General features: G+C 39.7%; 1 protein-coding gene across 3 annotated transcripts in view; it reads left to right on the top strand.

The window, feature by feature from the left end:
• Positions 1–307: 307 nt before the first annotated feature.
• RAP1GDS1 (Rap1 GTPase-GDP dissociation stimulator 1) overlaps positions 308–16,849 on the top strand; it is a 93,620-nt gene continuing 77,078 nt past the window's right edge. For 2 of the 3 annotated variants that reach the window (XM_027636214.1, XM_027636213.1), the window contains exon 1: positions 308–430. In XM_027636214.1, coding sequence (XP_027492015.1) covers positions 427–430 — 4 coding nt within the window. In that variant the 5' untranslated portion in view covers positions 308–426. The remainder of the gene's footprint in view (positions 431–16,849) is intronic. The other variant, XM_027636215.1, reaches the window with a different exon arrangement.

The raw sequence follows: 16,849 nt of genomic DNA, 5'->3' as shown, positions 1-16,849 counted from the left end.
CCCGCCAGCCGCCCCACAGCTCGGCTGGCGGCCCCACCCCAGCCCCTCTAACAAAGGAGGCCCGAGGCCGCGGTGAGGGGCGGCAGCCACCACTCCCAGCGCGGACCCGCCCCCCAGCCGCCTCCTTCCCCGCCGGGGGCGCTGCCGCCGGCCCTGCACCGCCTCCTCCCTGCGCGGCTGCCCGCCCTTCCCCGGCGGCGGCGGCACGGTGCTGCCCGGCGGTCGGGCGGGGTGTCTCCCCGGCCGTGCCCGGATGTGCTGCCCTGACTCATAGCCCGCCGCACGCAGGCTCCGCGCCGCTGCCGCGCCCCGCTCCGCGCCCCCGCCTCCCGCGCCTCCCTCCGCGCCGGCGGAGAGGCGGCGGCTGCAAGAGCAGCAGCAGCAGCAGGAGGAGCAGGAGCAGGAGGAAGAGGCCGCGGCGGCACCATGGGTAAGTCGCCCCAGCCCCGCGCCGTGCAGCCCCTGCCGCCGCCCCTCTGCCCCCGGGAGGCCGCCGCCCGCTCGGCTCCGGCGGGCGGAGAGGGGTGACTGCTGCAACTTTCGCGTCGGCCGCCGCCCGGGAGGAGCCCCCCGAGTGCCCCCGGCGCTGCCGCGGCCGCTGCCCGGCCCCTGCGGCGCAAAGTTTGCGCGGGTGCTGCGCCGGTGCCGCCCGCCCGCCGTGCCCAGCCCAGCCCGCGGGGCTCCCGCACGGCCCCGGGTGGGCATTCAGGTTAGGGGAAGCACGAATTCCCCCAGTGCCACGGGGGACTCAGAGCAAGGAGTTATATAAGGCACCCCCAGGGCTCTTTCCCAGTTACTGTTTGCATAATGGAGACAAGTTGGGGTAGTACGTTTAGGTTGTTTTGTAATCTCTTGCTTATTGTTTGTGGGAGACGAGGATCCTCGTATTTCTCTGGCTCTTAGGGCATTAATTATGCCTAGAAATGCAGCCATGTTATCTCTTCCTTTTTTATCATGAGACTGTTAATTAAGTAGTTTCACGCTGATTGACACTTGTACGAAGTGTCCAACAAATGCCATATGAGTCTAGGAAGTGTGGTATTCGGTTTTGCTTTACAAAGCTGTTGGTGAATTTGTCTTGCCTTCTCCACCCCATCCTCTTGCACAAAGCTGCAGCTCTCCTGGTCTGAAACAGCCATCATAAAACAGATTTTCCAGAAATCTGGCAGTAGTGTAGATCCCAGGGATACGTAGGGGGTGCCCACATGGAGCTGCCAAAGACCCAGCCAGTCTGCCAGATGTGATGGTGGGATCAAGGTTGCAGGTCCAGAGGGCAAGGAACTTTGGTTCTCTACCAGAGTAAGGAGGTGGCGGTTCCTGAATTTGCCTCGGAGGTTTGACATCAGCACTTCCTGTGGCCTTAGGTAAATCAGTAGTTTCTTTGCAGATCACATGTATCTTTCACTTTTAACTAGAAGTTTCCATGTAAAGAAGCAGTTGCAGTGCCTCAGTTTTTCTGGTTGTGAAATGGGGTTAAATACTTATTTAACTCCTTTAAAGCAATGGAGAACCTTTGGAGAATGATTGAAGGTAGAAGCTGGCAGGGTCAGGCATAAGGAATAATTGTCAGATTTCATCAGAATTAGGAATAACTGTAACACTGTAGCGAAGATCTCTTCTCCATGAGGGTTGAAAAGACAAGACACCAAGATACAGTTGGCATGTGTTTCCAATCTACATTCACAAAGTAGGACTGGTACTCTCTTCATTCTGGTCAAAGTCTAGTTATAGCTCTTTTGGCTTGCAAAAATAATAACTTCAGGGCATCAGCTAAAACCTGTTCAGAAAAGCTGGTGCAGAATGAGCACAGCACTCCTTTTTAGATGAGACTACGGTTCACTTGCAGGCAAGTTTGAAAACAGCTTGAGAATCTTGAGAATCTGCTACAGCTTGCTGCAAAAGTAAGAGTAGTTATAATTATTTTTGGGAAGACTGAAATAATTTTCCTGTAGAATCTGTCAGCACCCGTCCATAACTGCCCAGAGATACAGCTTGTGAAAATACTGAGGAACCTCTTTTTTTGTTTCCCCTTCTTCACGTATCAGGGTCTGATTCCACTGTCTTTAAAATCAGAGCAAACTTTAGCCTCTGCAGCAACTCTTGTGAGTGGCAAAGACTGAAATCATTTTCACCTTGGCTAGCAACTGTAATGACTTTTCATTTTTAAGATCTGTGTTTAAACTTATACAGTCAACGCACTCGGTTTGCCCCATTCAGCTTACAGCTTTCTTTTTGGTAACACATTGCATAAAAGCTGAAAATCCTTAGAGTTAAATCAAAGATGAAGTTGTTTTTCCAACAGCTTTTATATCTCTCCTGAAATGATGCTCAACAAACAAGTGTTTGTGGCAGAGAGTGCAGTAATGTCTTATGGTAAAATATATGGTCTATTCTGTGTTTGTGAATGTTGGTGTAGTATTAACTGGTTTCTATACTGGAGATATAACATGGAAGCCCAAGCAGGTATATTCTAACTCCAATCAAAACACTTCTGTAGTTAAAAATGCTTGTTATGTATACATGGATCTGCATTATCTTTACAGTATAGAAACATCTCTTCTGCTACACTGTTTCCAAGTGTGTGTTCCTCTGAAGACATTATCATGGCAGTTGTTTCCTCCTAGAGGATAGCTATTTTTTCTCACTAATACTGGTTCTATCCAAAATTGTAACTTTTGTTTCTTGTGTTTATAGTTTTTAGAGCTGTGTCTGAGTACAGTTTAAACAGTATTCAACTTCTGACTTCGAGAGGCAAGTCGCCTTGAGTACTGCTCTCAGTAGAGAACTTTGAATACTTCAGATGACGTGCACCACCACTACTTTTGTTCTGTTTTTACAAAAACAATTACAGGCTTTTACTTTTCATTTATTAACGTAATGCTTCAGTTTCACAATGAATGGTCCATTTCCTCAGTCAATTCTTGCTTGTAAGCTTGAAAAACACAACTGGTATACTCATGCAAACACACTGTATCCAAGAAAATCTTTCTATTTTAGAGCAGTGGCCCATGGAGTGTATTGTAAGCAGACTGCAATTATTCCGCGGACATAAATTAATAAAATAAAAATTAGGAACTCAGTTGCAATTTGACCACTCAACAGTAATCCATTGAACCCAAAAGAGGAGAAACACCATATAAAAGTGTTTGTATGCAGAATACAAATACAGGACACAATTTTTTTTGTGGCAGTTATCATTTTATTTGAAGTGTCACTTACAATCTGTAGTAGTGAAAGCTTATAAAAGTCTTCTTCCATTTTGAGAGTACTAGTTTTGCTAGCAGGAAATGGAAGGCAGCCTCTGCTCTAACTTAGGTGCTTAGTTGGGCAACAAACTGCGAAAGCAGCTTGCTAGACTCTCCTTACAATACGTAGCATTAAGAGCACAATGACAAGATATGTCAGATTCCCAGTCTGTAGTGTAGATGGATTTATTTAAGTGCTGTCCATTTAGCTGCGCTGTTGTCAGAGCAAGGATTTATATTGCCCCTCTCCTCCAAATATACTCAATTTCCTCTCTCAGTTTCCCATAAGAATTAGCATATGCAACCAGCTGTGAACCACAGAGCAGGGTGTAACAAACCACGACCTGTCTTCAGGATATTGGTTGATGAAATAGAGGAGGCGAGAGGGTGTGAAGCTTCAGGGATGGCTGTGTACACTAATGCTTTTGGGAAGATAGGGATAAACTAGCATGTTTGTGATTAAAAAATTGTAATCAGTAGCCTTAGATGAGAGAAATGAAAGCTAATGAAAAAAGTCTTCCATCGTCAGAGCTCTTTTGCTAGTTTTCTTACAAGAAATGCAAGTTCGACTAATAAACTGCTTGGAGAAGAGAGATGTCAATTGCACAAAAAGATAATATGTAATTCTTTTAAAGGTTTTGCTAAAACAATGAGGCTTCTAAAACCACCAGCATATTAGTTCTGGACAGCCAGAATACACCAGTTTAAGCCAGTATAACGTTTTGCATTAGCATTTCTGAAAAAAACAAGGCTGATTTTGGCAAAAGTCTTCTCTTTTAAAGCATAAACATGAAGGAAACTGCTTTTAGAGTGCATCTCTTTTGCTTCACTGATGCTCCTTGAAGTGTACTTCTGAAGCAGAGAGGTTAGGTTACTTCTGATTGACCTTCTGCAGTGAATAAGTTCCTGTGTTCAGGCCAATGTTTGTGATCTTCTGTTATTATGTGAGACTGAAACCAACCAATTTTGTCTTTAGCTTTAGGTTAAAGGATTCTTTCACAAGTATGTTTCCTGAGAACAGAATATTCAGAGGTAGTTTCAGAAGTCTATGAGGAACATCCTTAGCATCAAACTAAAAGTGGAAAAAGAAGGGGCAAAAGAACAGCTGAAACCTGAAGGAAACAAACCAGTAATAATGGAAATGAGAAAGCTAACAAGACAGGAATAGAAGAGAACAAAAATCCCTGAAGGGAAGTGCGTGAAGGGGAGAAATACTAGAAGTAGAGGAAAGATGGATGAATAGAATAACAGAAGACAGAAATAGGAGGAAGAAAGGAGGAATTCTACTCTATGCCCCTCCCACCAATATTAAGAAAATAGCTGGGGTAATATAAATAATCAGATAATTTTACTTTTTTTTTTTGTAGTAACAGTTGTTTGCTGTTGACAGTCCTTGAGAAGACTCAATGTAATTTTCCATCTTCCTCAAGTAAAGCTGAATTATTTTTGAAAGTTGTCAGAATTTAATTATTAATAAATATGTAAAACAAAAAGAAGAGATTAGCATAAACTAGCATTTGCTCAATAAAGGAGAAAATAATGTCATTACTGTTTGACGGGAGAGAAAGCTATGGAGATTCATCTGTGGCATCTGTCAAGGAGGTTGGTCATTATCCCTTCTTAACTGTATCACAGGATGAAGTTCATGTTTTACCATAACAAAGGGACATTAGACAGTGACCCAGTTACTTACATAAGAGAAAACCCACTTTCCACTGTCGAGTGGTTCACCTGGGTCTGTTCACATGATGTGTTTGAGAAAATGAGCATTCATACTGTCTTGATACTGTCAAAGGCACTACGTTTCAGATTCTAACTTGTTTCCAGATTAACACAGATTAGGAACTCCATCTAAGCTTCTGGAAATTAGGTGTTTTAAAATGTTAATATGTGTTCTCCAGCTAATGGAGAATTTATTTTTTTAATGGTAGTTTTATTTTAATTAGACTAGGAGCTTTTCCTAGTAAGGGATTTTAAAAGTAGCAGCTTTCACTGAAAGGACAATCTCCCAGGGCCTCTTTTTGTTAAATATGGTATAGAAAATTGTTTCTATTTACAAATTTTATTATAATGGCAACTAAATGAAATTTGTTTTGGTAGAGTAAAATGACAGTTAAAAGCCCTGTATTTCTGAATGTTGAAGTTTCTTTTAGTGCAAAAAAATAGATGATTTATATTAGCATTTACATGCGCTCCAGATATGCCTAATAGAATTTGTAAACCCTCTGAAACAAATGACTGTGGTTCAAGGAGCCTGTAAGCTGTGCACATAGCCTGGCGACGTTTATTCAGCCTGAGAACTGCACAGCTCTAGCTTAGGGAGCTTTGAAGTTGTGCAGAAACCCTGGTGATATCACACTGTTCTTAAGCTATAGTTCAAGTAGATTATAAAGCTGGCAGGCATCCAGAAGAATTTGTCAAATCTATAAACCAGATAACTGCTGTTCATTTGACTCAAGATAAAGGACAGAATTTAGTGCATGATGCTCTGGGACTTGCAAATAAATACAGCATGCCTGAACTGTTGCAAGTGTGTGTGTGGGCAGGGCACGTGTCTTAGAAATATCTCTGACTTGAAGCACTTTCAGATATATCTTCACAAATTATGATAAGAAATGTCAGGGAATAAATGTGTATACATCTGAGGTAAATGAAATTAACCGTACACATTAATTGAGACACTGTAGATGCACGTATAAAGTTGTGTTAAACTTTGCAGTTTAAAATAAATTAAATGCTTGCATGATTTTCATTTATAGGTCAGACAGAAACCTCTAACAGAAATCACATTTACACACTGAAAAGTCAGGGAAAACAAACAAAAAAATCACACTCTTGTGAAGGAAATATCTTCAGTGATCCATTTCAATATTAGGTCCCATTTCCCTAATATTTAACATCTCTTACAAGCTTACTGCTACGTAGTCATGTATTATAGTAACATCTAAGGCATAAGCCAATTCTGAGCTTCTATTAAAACATTAAGCTATTAATTCATGTTAGTGATAACTCAGGGAGGTTCATGAAAGTTAATCAGTGTTTGAATTTGTCAGATGGTTCCATCCACTGATACTTACCAGCCTGATGGACACAATGATTTTGGAGACATATGCAAAACTTGTGTATAATTTAATTTTTTTGTTGACCCTTCCTATCAGTTGGCTCTGATTAAACCCAGTTAAGCAGGTCATTAAACTCACATGGTGAATAGCAGCCTTTTTTTCGGGCTTACTGCCTGTGCTCTGCAAATGTATTTGGGAGAAAGGCTGGACTGAGAGATGGAGACTGAGTGAGAAGACTGTGATTCATGGAGGAGCAGCTAAGCAGTATAGGATGGATAACATGAAGAGAAAGAACAAAACCTTTTAGAAATTTGTCGAGGCTGTCAGTGAGCCTGTGGGGAACAGGCCTGTGTTTGGGAGACATGGCGATGTGACCTTAGCATCTCCTGGTAGTCTTGAGTTCTCATATCCACTGTCAGCTGCCTGTGCATGTATAGCCTTCCTGATGTACTAATATAGAGCAGCCGGGCACAAAACCTGCAGTTGAAAACCGCATCCTTATTACATTCTTTACCTTTGGGTAATTGTTTTTACCTCTAGAATACATCAGTCCGAAAAGAACGGCAGATACAACAGAACACTCATCTTTCATCCTATCTTCTGTACAGTAGAGGTCTACAGTTGGGAAAGAGCTCTTGTACCCAGCACTTCACAAACTCTGTTCCACCCCTTTTTACCCTTAATTATACCCAGACTGGAAATAAAATGGCATTATACCACATGGATTAATTCTATGACAGTGCTTTGTGAGTGGAAGACAAAAATGCTGCAAGCCTAGCTCTTTTTCATAAATATCAGAAACATACCACGTGAATGTCTGCAAGCCTTTATAATCTCTAGGGTCGGGGTGTGTTTGACTGGGGAGGTCTGCCTCTTGCTGATGGTGGCCTGCTCTCTGGCAGCTAGGAGGTCCTCTTGAGGGTGTACTTAGAAATGCTGCTTGTCTTTGATGTTGGATAGACAGTCCAGTGACTTAAATTAATTGGACTATTTTAATGCTTCTAGCCTTGAATGCTACCTTACAGTACATGCCACTAGCATACCACCAGTAGCATACCTTTTCCTTTCTTCAGCCTTGCTAAGTTCATTCCTGTATCCCTTCTCTGTGGAGAAATCGCATCGTGCTCACTGTCAACAGCACCCAGTACCCTGCAGGCAAAACTTAAGTTCAGTACTCCCAAAAAACTCCTTGTGCTACATGAAGCCTTTGGAACAATTTCTTTAAATCAAAACACTGTTTTATCTTGACAGCAGGAACAAAGCATAGGAAGAGAAAAGGGTTTTGAAACCGAAGCAGGATTGTACACATCTTTCTTGTTTAAATCTTCCCTGTCCACAGAATGTTTAACTTACCCCTCTTGGGCCTCTGGAAGAACTGACTGAAGTCAGTTTACTGAGTCTGCTGTACTTGGTAATAGCATCTTATATATATGACCACTGTTCCTTCAGCAGTCGTTCACTGTGCACACTGGATGTCACTGGATTGCTGGCAGTTTTAGAACCCTGTTGTACAAATACCTAAGACACCCTGCCTGAACTTCAGTGAACAAATTAAAGGGAGTGAACAGTGAGTGAATGTGACCATCAAGAGGAGCAGCAGTGAACAGTTACGAGGCATTTTCATACTTGTCGTTCTCTCTCTTTTTTTCCCCTCTCTCCTAAGTAACTACTAGCCATTATTTTTCTTCCTTCTTCTCCCTTGTTTATGCATCAATCTGATTTTAGGATCAGGATGTTGATCTCTGAGAGGGGAAAAAAAAAGGACAACCACAACAGAAAACTGGTCTGTGAACATGTTCCTTGTAAAAATGTGGTATGATCAAATTAATTTAGAAGTGCATTACTACACTTTATACAGATATATTTGCTCTCATCCTCCAAAACCTGACAGGCTTTCTTACTCAGTTCTCTGCAAAACTCAGCGAGAATATATAGACATGCTGGCTCCTGCCATATGGAATTGGGGAAGAGCAGGGAAACATTGGTGATTGAGAGAAAGAGAAGGAACATGTTCATAAGGGATTGTTCACAGGAACCAAGCAGGCTCATGGGGGATTTTTTGGCCTTTTTTTATTTTTTTTTAAGCTTTTGCAACAAAAATCCCATTACCTGTTTGTTTATAGGACAATGGTGCTTCAGTTCAGTTAAAGATACTAATCAATACAGTAGAGCCTGAAATACAGTATGCACTTTCCAGGCAAAACCCACATTTCTGTATCTGATGTTACAATGTACTTACTTTCTTAAAGTCTTTTCTGTTTTGCCTAATAATTCTTTCTTACTCTTTGCACTGTCTTTCACAGCTGTCCTATTTCTTCAGGCTTCTTTATTTCTTTACCCAGTTTTCTAAAACAGCTTTCTTCCATTACCTGTTCTTTTCCATCTTTCCTCCCATGTCATACTCTCTCTTCTCCTCAGGTTCTGTCTTTATTAGTTAAATATATAACAGCTTCTTTTATCATCTACCCTTTTCACCATTATTGTTAGGGAAAGAATTGAAAAACTGATGCACAACTTTCTAATTTCAAGAGGTGAAGCAATTTTCTACAGCCAGCTTAAAATCTTCCTTCAGTTTTGCCTAATGTACAATAAGTGAGAATATATGAAAGAATGTATCTTGGAGGAAAGAAATTGTACAGAATTGGGCCCTATTTGTATAAATGCTATTTATACAGCATTCCTGTACCCACACAAAGCCCACACTGAGTGCCACTGAAGTCACTGGACTCTTGCTTTTCTGACTCGGCTGTAGTACAGCTTAAACTGTCCTGTTTTGATGAAACCATGTAAAATGATGTGTCACCCCATCCTTTCAAGGTGTAGTAATATTGGCTCTCTAGTTTATACAACTGGAGAAAGAATGACAGACATTGGACCAGTTTTTACTATCAGAAGCACTGTTTACATGTCTTTTATTCCTAGGTATGATGCTATACTAATACATAGCATCTGAAGGAACTTGCTAAATGAAGAAAGAACCATGTTCTATGGTAAAGAAAATGATTTGGTGAACTTTATTTTTTTCTTTAAAATTGGTGGAATTATATAGTTTGTGTATGTAGTTTGCATAATTTGTTATATCAAAGGAGAAACCAATTTAACATGGAGATCATCATGTTAGGACATCCTCCTGAAAAAGGAATAATAAGCACGGTGCCATAAGCTATTAATATACATACAGTGACCTTTGTTCTATCTTGTAGCAGCATAGGGGAAAAGGAGAAATTAAGGTTTCAAAACTCTGTTTCAGAAACTTGCTTTGTTGTAGCCATTAGATGATGGATTTTGATGCTTTCTGATATTCCTGGAAGATGTTAGGAATTCCTTTTTGCAAGACTTTTTACACATTATGCTTCTAATCAGATATATACTAGTGTGGACACTTAGTTCTTCGAAGTTAGGAATGGTGGAAGGAAACAAAAAGCAGTTCAATATACTTCTTCGTAATGCAACTTAAGTCCAGAAATTATCTGAAGTGCTTGCATATCTTTATGAAGGCCAGAACGTTCTCTCTTTACGAGGTATCACCATTCTTTTTTTTGGGCTGTTGAGAACAAGGTAGAATTTAAGACTTCTCATACAGTCTCTGGAAGGGATGGGTAGGGTTCTCCTGTGAACATAAAATTTGAGTTCTGTGCGTGTACCCAACTCAAAACAGATGGCTGGAGAGAGAAATGCCCTAGATAATACAGCACTTCACGTTAGCAAGGGGTGGCCTGTTTTACATTTTCTTTTTTTCTTTAAATTGATATTAAGTAGGCTTTCTGATAAAAAGCAACAGCTGTGGACTACTGGATTGTTTTTAGCCTGCTTTTAGCTGTTCCAGTTCTGAACAGTTTTCTGTACTTTAGGGGTCACAACAGAGAGGTATCTCTTGGAAGTGAGCATACTTAGCTAAACTAAACTGCTTTATTTCTAAAATCATAAGTGGTCATCAACAAAATAGCATCTTTGGCTGTACATAAAGAACTTGCTGGATTTGTTTTAAAGCTGGTCAATGGGCACATTTAAAAAATGACTTAATCTTTGGCAGGTTTTTGAAACATAGGCTTTTCTGTTTGACCCTTTTATTTCTTAAAAAATAAATAGATGAGTCTATTAATTTTTTTTCCCATTACCAAAAATTTATTTCTTACAATTGAAAATGTGCTGAGGAGCCTGCTTGCAGTTTAAGATTGAACTCTCTTTGGGCAGAGATGTAAATTTGAGATCAAGGAGTAGATATCAAACTTGAAAACTCAGGAATTCTTGCAAGCTCCTCATTTTTTTCTTTCTTTCTGCTTCCTGACTTCTTGAAAAAGCACCTTATAAAAAAAGACTTCTGAGTTTGATCACAATTTGGAATTAAAATATTCATATTTTAACAATTTTTGTTTCAACACTTACTTGCTGGAATCTCAAAGAACAATCAGAATAGGGTTTTGATGTCCATTGTGGTTATTGTGTTTACATAACAGATTCTTTACTGCTTAGGCTTTGATCTTGTAGCGTATGTTGGACTTTCCAAGGCTTAGTTGTTTAGAAGCCCAATTCTGCTTGTTTAGATGAGCATACTATTCTGCTCTGTGTTTGAAGAATTAATTTGTCCCCAGAATTCAGCATATCATCTGAATCTTTTAATTTTAGGTGTTTCTGCTGCTTCATCTAATGTAATCTAACGTAAAACCATCAGACAAGAAAGTCTAGTTGCTTTGACATGAAAGATCTGCATGCTCAACACAGCTTATAAAGAGGCATTGAGGTATTAATTTAATGAAAGTAAAACTTTTTATTCAGTGCTGAGACATGACTTCTTTAAATTGAGTACAGAAAACTCTAACAAATGACAGGTTTAAGCGTGTGTTGTAGATTTAAATGACACTGTAGTGCAGTGCTATAAGTGACCTCATTGCAGAGCATTTAGAAAAGGTAATCTGTTGAAACCAGCTTTGCTGATGAAGCCTCTGTGTAGTCAGATTGTAGCCTCAGTTCCCCTTTGCCCTGCATTATGCGTAAAGAGGCTGCAGATTTGATTTAAGATGGTAATTGGGTCCAAACTGTAGCTTTTATACTCTGCCTGGACATAAATGACCATAGGATAATGGGTAATAAAGTGATGTGCAATATAATGATGCCCACGGTGCCTTCATATTTGAGATGACTTGACAAAGCCTCATGTTTAAATATTCATCATACAATTAACAGCTGTAAGATCTGCATACAGGGGTTTTTTTTGCAGTGAGTCACATCTGTGAAAGCCACAAAAAGTTGCACATGATTAGTACACTGGAGAATTTGTGGCATAAGGGAATTAGGAGTTGTATTCTCAAAAGACTAGTCAGTTCAGTGTATCGTGATGTCAGATAAAGATGAGAAAATCTGACTTCCCATGCATTAGAGAGAAAAGGTAGACGTGCTAGCAACGGGTGACAAACAGACAGTTACTGAAAAGATAAGAGCACTGAACTCTGTCATTAAAAAAAAAAAATCCTCTTCAGAGGTATCTATAAACACTAATTCATCTAAATAGCCTTTTAAGTGCAAGAGTGAAGATAATATTTATCAACAGTTTTATCTTCATAAAAAGTGAAGCAGATAAATAAAACCAAGGTCAAATTTAGCCCCCTCCCATCTGTTTCTTTAAAAAAGTGAAAACAAGAAGACCGAGATAGTGGCTTGTAAAAAGTTGCCTTCCTCTCTACTCCCACCTTCATTCAGGATGTAAAGTTAATGTATTGCAGAAGGTTATTATTGACCCAGATGGGGCAATAGAAATTAGGTGAAAACTAGGTTTTTACCTTGAACTCTGAAATGTGAAGGTAAACAAGTAGCATAACAAATGAAAGGTATGCTGTGCAAAAAAATATTGGTTTGATATATGTGAAAACATTTGCTCCTAAATATGGTGTTCTAGTGTGATATTACATCGCTAAAAGAGGTATCAAGGTGCAAAATGCATTATAGTAACACCAGCATTTTCAAAGGCCTATGCTCAGACCAAAACTCCTTGTTCACTTTAAAATGTAAAGTTTATAGGTATTTTGATAATTACTTCATTATATATGTATCACCTCCTGACGATTAATAGTCTGGGAAGTTCCTAATTGCTTGCTTTAATAGGAATATGGACAGTTAATATACTTTTGCAGCTCTGCTAGTAAACAGTTCACAAAATCACCTCTGTGGTGCTTGTGTTCCATTTGTGTCATATATACTGTCATCTCATGTATTTTGAGATTTTTTTTTTTTAAGCAGAAGTCACATTTTTAATGCTTTCTTTTTTTCTTTAGAGATAGAAATAATTAATCTTTCCTCAGTATTAAGATACTGTTACAGAAGGCAATCCTCATTCAAGCTCCTTTCATTTTGCCTTTACAACTGAAGAAACACTGTGCCTTTACACAGTGAAAGGGAGTCCATCTTTTCTGTTCTCCAGAGTTGTGCTCAAATCCTTCTGGAGTAGAGTGAAGGACTTACCAAGTCAAGATAATTTTACAGCATACTTAGCAAGTTGCTTTTTCCCAATAGTAAGACTTATCTTCCATGGTATTTTGCAATAAATTTTGTCTTCATATATGTGGGAATTAAAGCAGTACCAAAAATACACGCACTGTTGAGTAAATGCAATACAGGAATCTCATAATAAAAATTAGTTCTATTAGCAAGTGAAATGGAATAATTTTAGATGTAAAAGGAGTACTTTTTACTTGTGTTTGAGACTTCTCCTTCTTGAGCCCCAAACCATTTCCTGTTTTGTAGAACAAAAAGGTATTTAACCTGTTTGGAAAGAAAAGGAAAAGATTTGTTGTTTGAGAGGTAGATAGCAGGAATAGTCAGGTCAGGAATTTTCCAGTCTGTACTCTGCTAATTTTTAGTTGGACCAAGCAAGTCATACAGCAAGACTTGGCTGTACCTGTAATAAGCATGTCCTACTTGGAGGCTCTGTAATAAGTCCTGTGGTAGAAAGAGTGAAGTTGTTTTGAGCTGAAATTTGAACAGATTCATAGAAGAAATGCAGAATCATCATTTGGAAGGATTTTGAAACAGGACTGTTGGCAACACTTGAACCAGGTCGGCTATGACTTTGCGTAGCTATTACTTGAAGCCTCTGTAGTTTTTGTAACATCCCTTCAGGTAGCTTGAGGCCCTCCCCCTTAGCCTTCTCTTTGCCAGATTAAAGAAGCCCTCAGCCTCCTCTTACTTCTTGTGGGAACATGCCCATCTTGATAGCTCTGTCCTACACTGTCTCTAGTTTTTAGTATCCTTGATCTGGGACATACAGAACCAGACAGAGAAAGAATTGTAGGAGACACAAATCCTTGCAGGCATGAAGCAGAGCCTCGATCTGCTGGTCACGTTCCTAATATAAGCAATATACAGTTTGCTTTATTTACTTTGGGAGCATGCTGCTGCCTCATGTTTTACTTGGCATCCTCTGTAACCCCTGTGTCTTTGCAACAGTTTGTTCCCAGCCTGCATAGACACTTGGGGTTATTCTACCTTAGCTGCAGAACTCACACCTTACTCTTGTTGAACTTCAGGAGACTTCTGTTGATCCAGCCCCCAGGTTTCTGAATGGTGCCTCTAAATTCCTATTTGGTATGCCAGCTGTTCCCCCAAATTTAGTGTTGTCTGGAAGGATTCCAAATGCATATCTACCTTCAGGCTATACTGGTTTTAAGTGCAAACTGCATACTCAAAATCTGTGGTTTAACCTTTCTGAATAAAGCTGGTAGACTTATATTTGACTTCTTGATAAAGCAATGATAAACCCTTCATAACTGTGACTCTAGGAAAATTAAACTTTTTTTACTTATTTTATATATAAACTATAATAACTATTAATTTTTGTTTATTTATAAAGGAAAATTAAAGTCTATACACTTTAAAAATTGCCTAGGGGATTTCGTTAGTCTACAAGTACCTGTAACTTACAGTAGCTGCAGTTACAAGTAACCATGAGTTACTCTAAGTTAATGGAAGTGAATAGAAGATGTCAAACCTTACTTCGTACACACCCAACAGACTTAATTATGCAGAATCACACTGGGGATAAAAGATGGATTATCAGGGATAGCCTAAATAGGATTTCAGCTCTTTCTGTGCTACATTACTTATTTAGCTGGTGAGAAATGCATTGAGATTGACTTGCAGTAGCAATTAATGGGAAACCAGTGGGTGCAGATCTTCATGTGAAGGCCCAACTGATCGTGCCATAGTTCTCTCTTTGTCTACATGTTGTTGATGTAATCTTTTTGGATTTCAGGACTGGTTCTATGATTTTATGATATGTCCGTGTTCCTTTCCAGCTAAGCAGGGGAGAGTGCATACCTTGAGCTTTCTGATGAGCCAGAACCCATACTTGGAAGCTGTCTTGAGTCCTGCAGTTTAGTTATATCCAAAGTCTGTCTGTTATTGCCTGTATCTGTATTAACTGTAGAGGTAAAAACCTCTACCTAAATTAGGTGAATTTATCCCAACACATTGTATTTTACTTGTGTATTATTATTAACTTTTTTTCATCTTCGGTAATAAATTTTTATCAACCTGGAGCAAAAGGAAGCTTTTCCAAGATAGATCCTAACAGAGTTATTTGGTAGCATCTTCCACAGTTTTTATCCTTCTAGACAGCCATGCTGTAGACTTGTAGGACAATGAAAACTTCTGCTCAACTAGATCAGAAAATAATTCCTTTTGACAGAGGCATATAATGCTTCCATAGTAGGACATAACCACACTGTTTTTCAAGAGGTTATCACAGTGGATCCTACTCAAAGGGAAGACAAACTTCAGTATAAAACGGTGGTGAGGAACAGAGATGTATTTCCTGGGGTATTTTAGATTCTTCGGTGTGGAGTAGAGTTTTTAGTTCTCTCCCTCTGGGCCTTCCTGTAATCTTTTACATAGAGGAGTCTGGCTCTTACTACGCATGGAAGTGCTGACATAGAATAGGGGAGTGCTTAGTCTGAGAAAGCCTGATATGTAGATGAGATATAGAAGGAACTATGTGTGTCCTGTCATCTGTTGGATTTATAGCAGATTTGAAATTACCAGCGGGGACCGAACTATTATTCGTTGTGCCTAACTGCCTGTTCCAATGGGACCTGAAGAAGGAGAAAGATTTTTTTTTTTTTTTATCTTGTGCTTATAGCTGAACAATTAACAGTTTTCCTGATAAATAATGCTTTCTGAATCAATTGCTGACTGTATTAATATTACCTCAATAACATTCCATATGAGGCTTTTGTGTGTTTTTTAAGATGGAGAGGAAGAATATTAAACCTCATAATGCTCTTTTAAATTTTTATTCTTATGTGCAGCTTCTAAGAGTAAATGAAATGTGGTCAGCAACAAAGCTGTACTGTTTGATGCCTGCTGATCCAGAAGAATCCTGGTCTTATTAATTTCATTAAAACCTCAGCGTATGAACAGTGGTTAAAAATGACAGCAGCTTTTGGCTGCCGCACGTTTACTCCTTGGAGTGTCTCTAAGCTTTACCCCTGTAACATATGACAATTTTTGAGCTATTCTTTTATCCACTTCCCCTTTCTTCCACTTTCAAGAGACCAATTATAATTGAGAAAATAAAGTTTCAGGAAAAAACCCCAGCGTAATCAGAAAACTTAATAGGAGAGAGATTCTTTCCTCAACTGTGGTCCCTTTGTGGCTGGCATTTGTGGGAGTTACATATGCTGACCGAGAAGAATTTCCTTGACCTAAACACTATAAACATGTGATATAGAGAGGACCGGACTGTTCCTTAATGTTGGTACAAGATACCTAGTGGAGGATGGGCTAGGGCACATTATTGAAATTTTTCAGACCATGACAGACCATTGTGAAGATTGTTAGTGTCTCTTGGCTGTTAAGCAGTCCATAAATAACTCCTCAGTGCACTCAGTTATGCTGAAGGCTGCGGCGTCATTGTTGCATGCAGGAGCTGGTCAGGAATCATCCCAGAAAATCATGCTGAGTTTTGACTTCTGTGCTCTGCATCTCTGCCTTCTGAAGTATCACTGCTTCTTTCATCCCTAATGGCAAAAAGACTGGCAGTTGATCAGAAGCTCAGTCCTTTTAAGAGTCTGTGTAAAATAAATAACATGAATATCCTGAAATACTTACTGACTTACTGCAGTGGTAGTTTCTTTGTAGAGGCATGGTTAGGGACAGACTACATTACAGATATGCTCTGGTTTTGAGGTGCTGGTTTCCAGTATGGCGTTCAGAAACCTGAGCCAGGAGTTTTGGCTGTCTAAATAAAAGATGCCTGGAGATTTGAGAGTAGGCTCAGCTACTGAGCTCAGCAGGAAACCACCCGTAATTAATATGCATATCATTTTCCGATCAGCATGGTTTCTGCCTTAAGCCCAGGGCCTGAAATTATTTCTTAAAGGTGGATATTTCTAAGAAAACTTCAAGCCTTCACATTCTTTTCAAATGTGAATGGAGGAAGAGGCACGACTGAGTTACCACCTTCACCTTCCTTGTGTAAGGCACATGTTTATGCAGGAAAGAGCTCCAAATAGCTCTAAAAGTCTAAGCTTTTTCTCTGCCTGAAATTAA

This window comes from Corapipo altera, unplaced genomic scaffold (assembly GCF_003945725.1).
Source record: "Corapipo altera isolate COAL_440 unplaced genomic scaffold, ASM394572v1 22b, whole genome shotgun sequence".
In the NCBI taxonomy this organism is placed as follows: Eukaryota; Metazoa; Chordata; class Aves; order Passeriformes; family Pipridae; genus Corapipo; species Corapipo altera.
The sequence above is the reverse complement of the archived record's forward strand: the minus strand, read 5'-3'. Positions and strand labels throughout refer to the sequence as shown.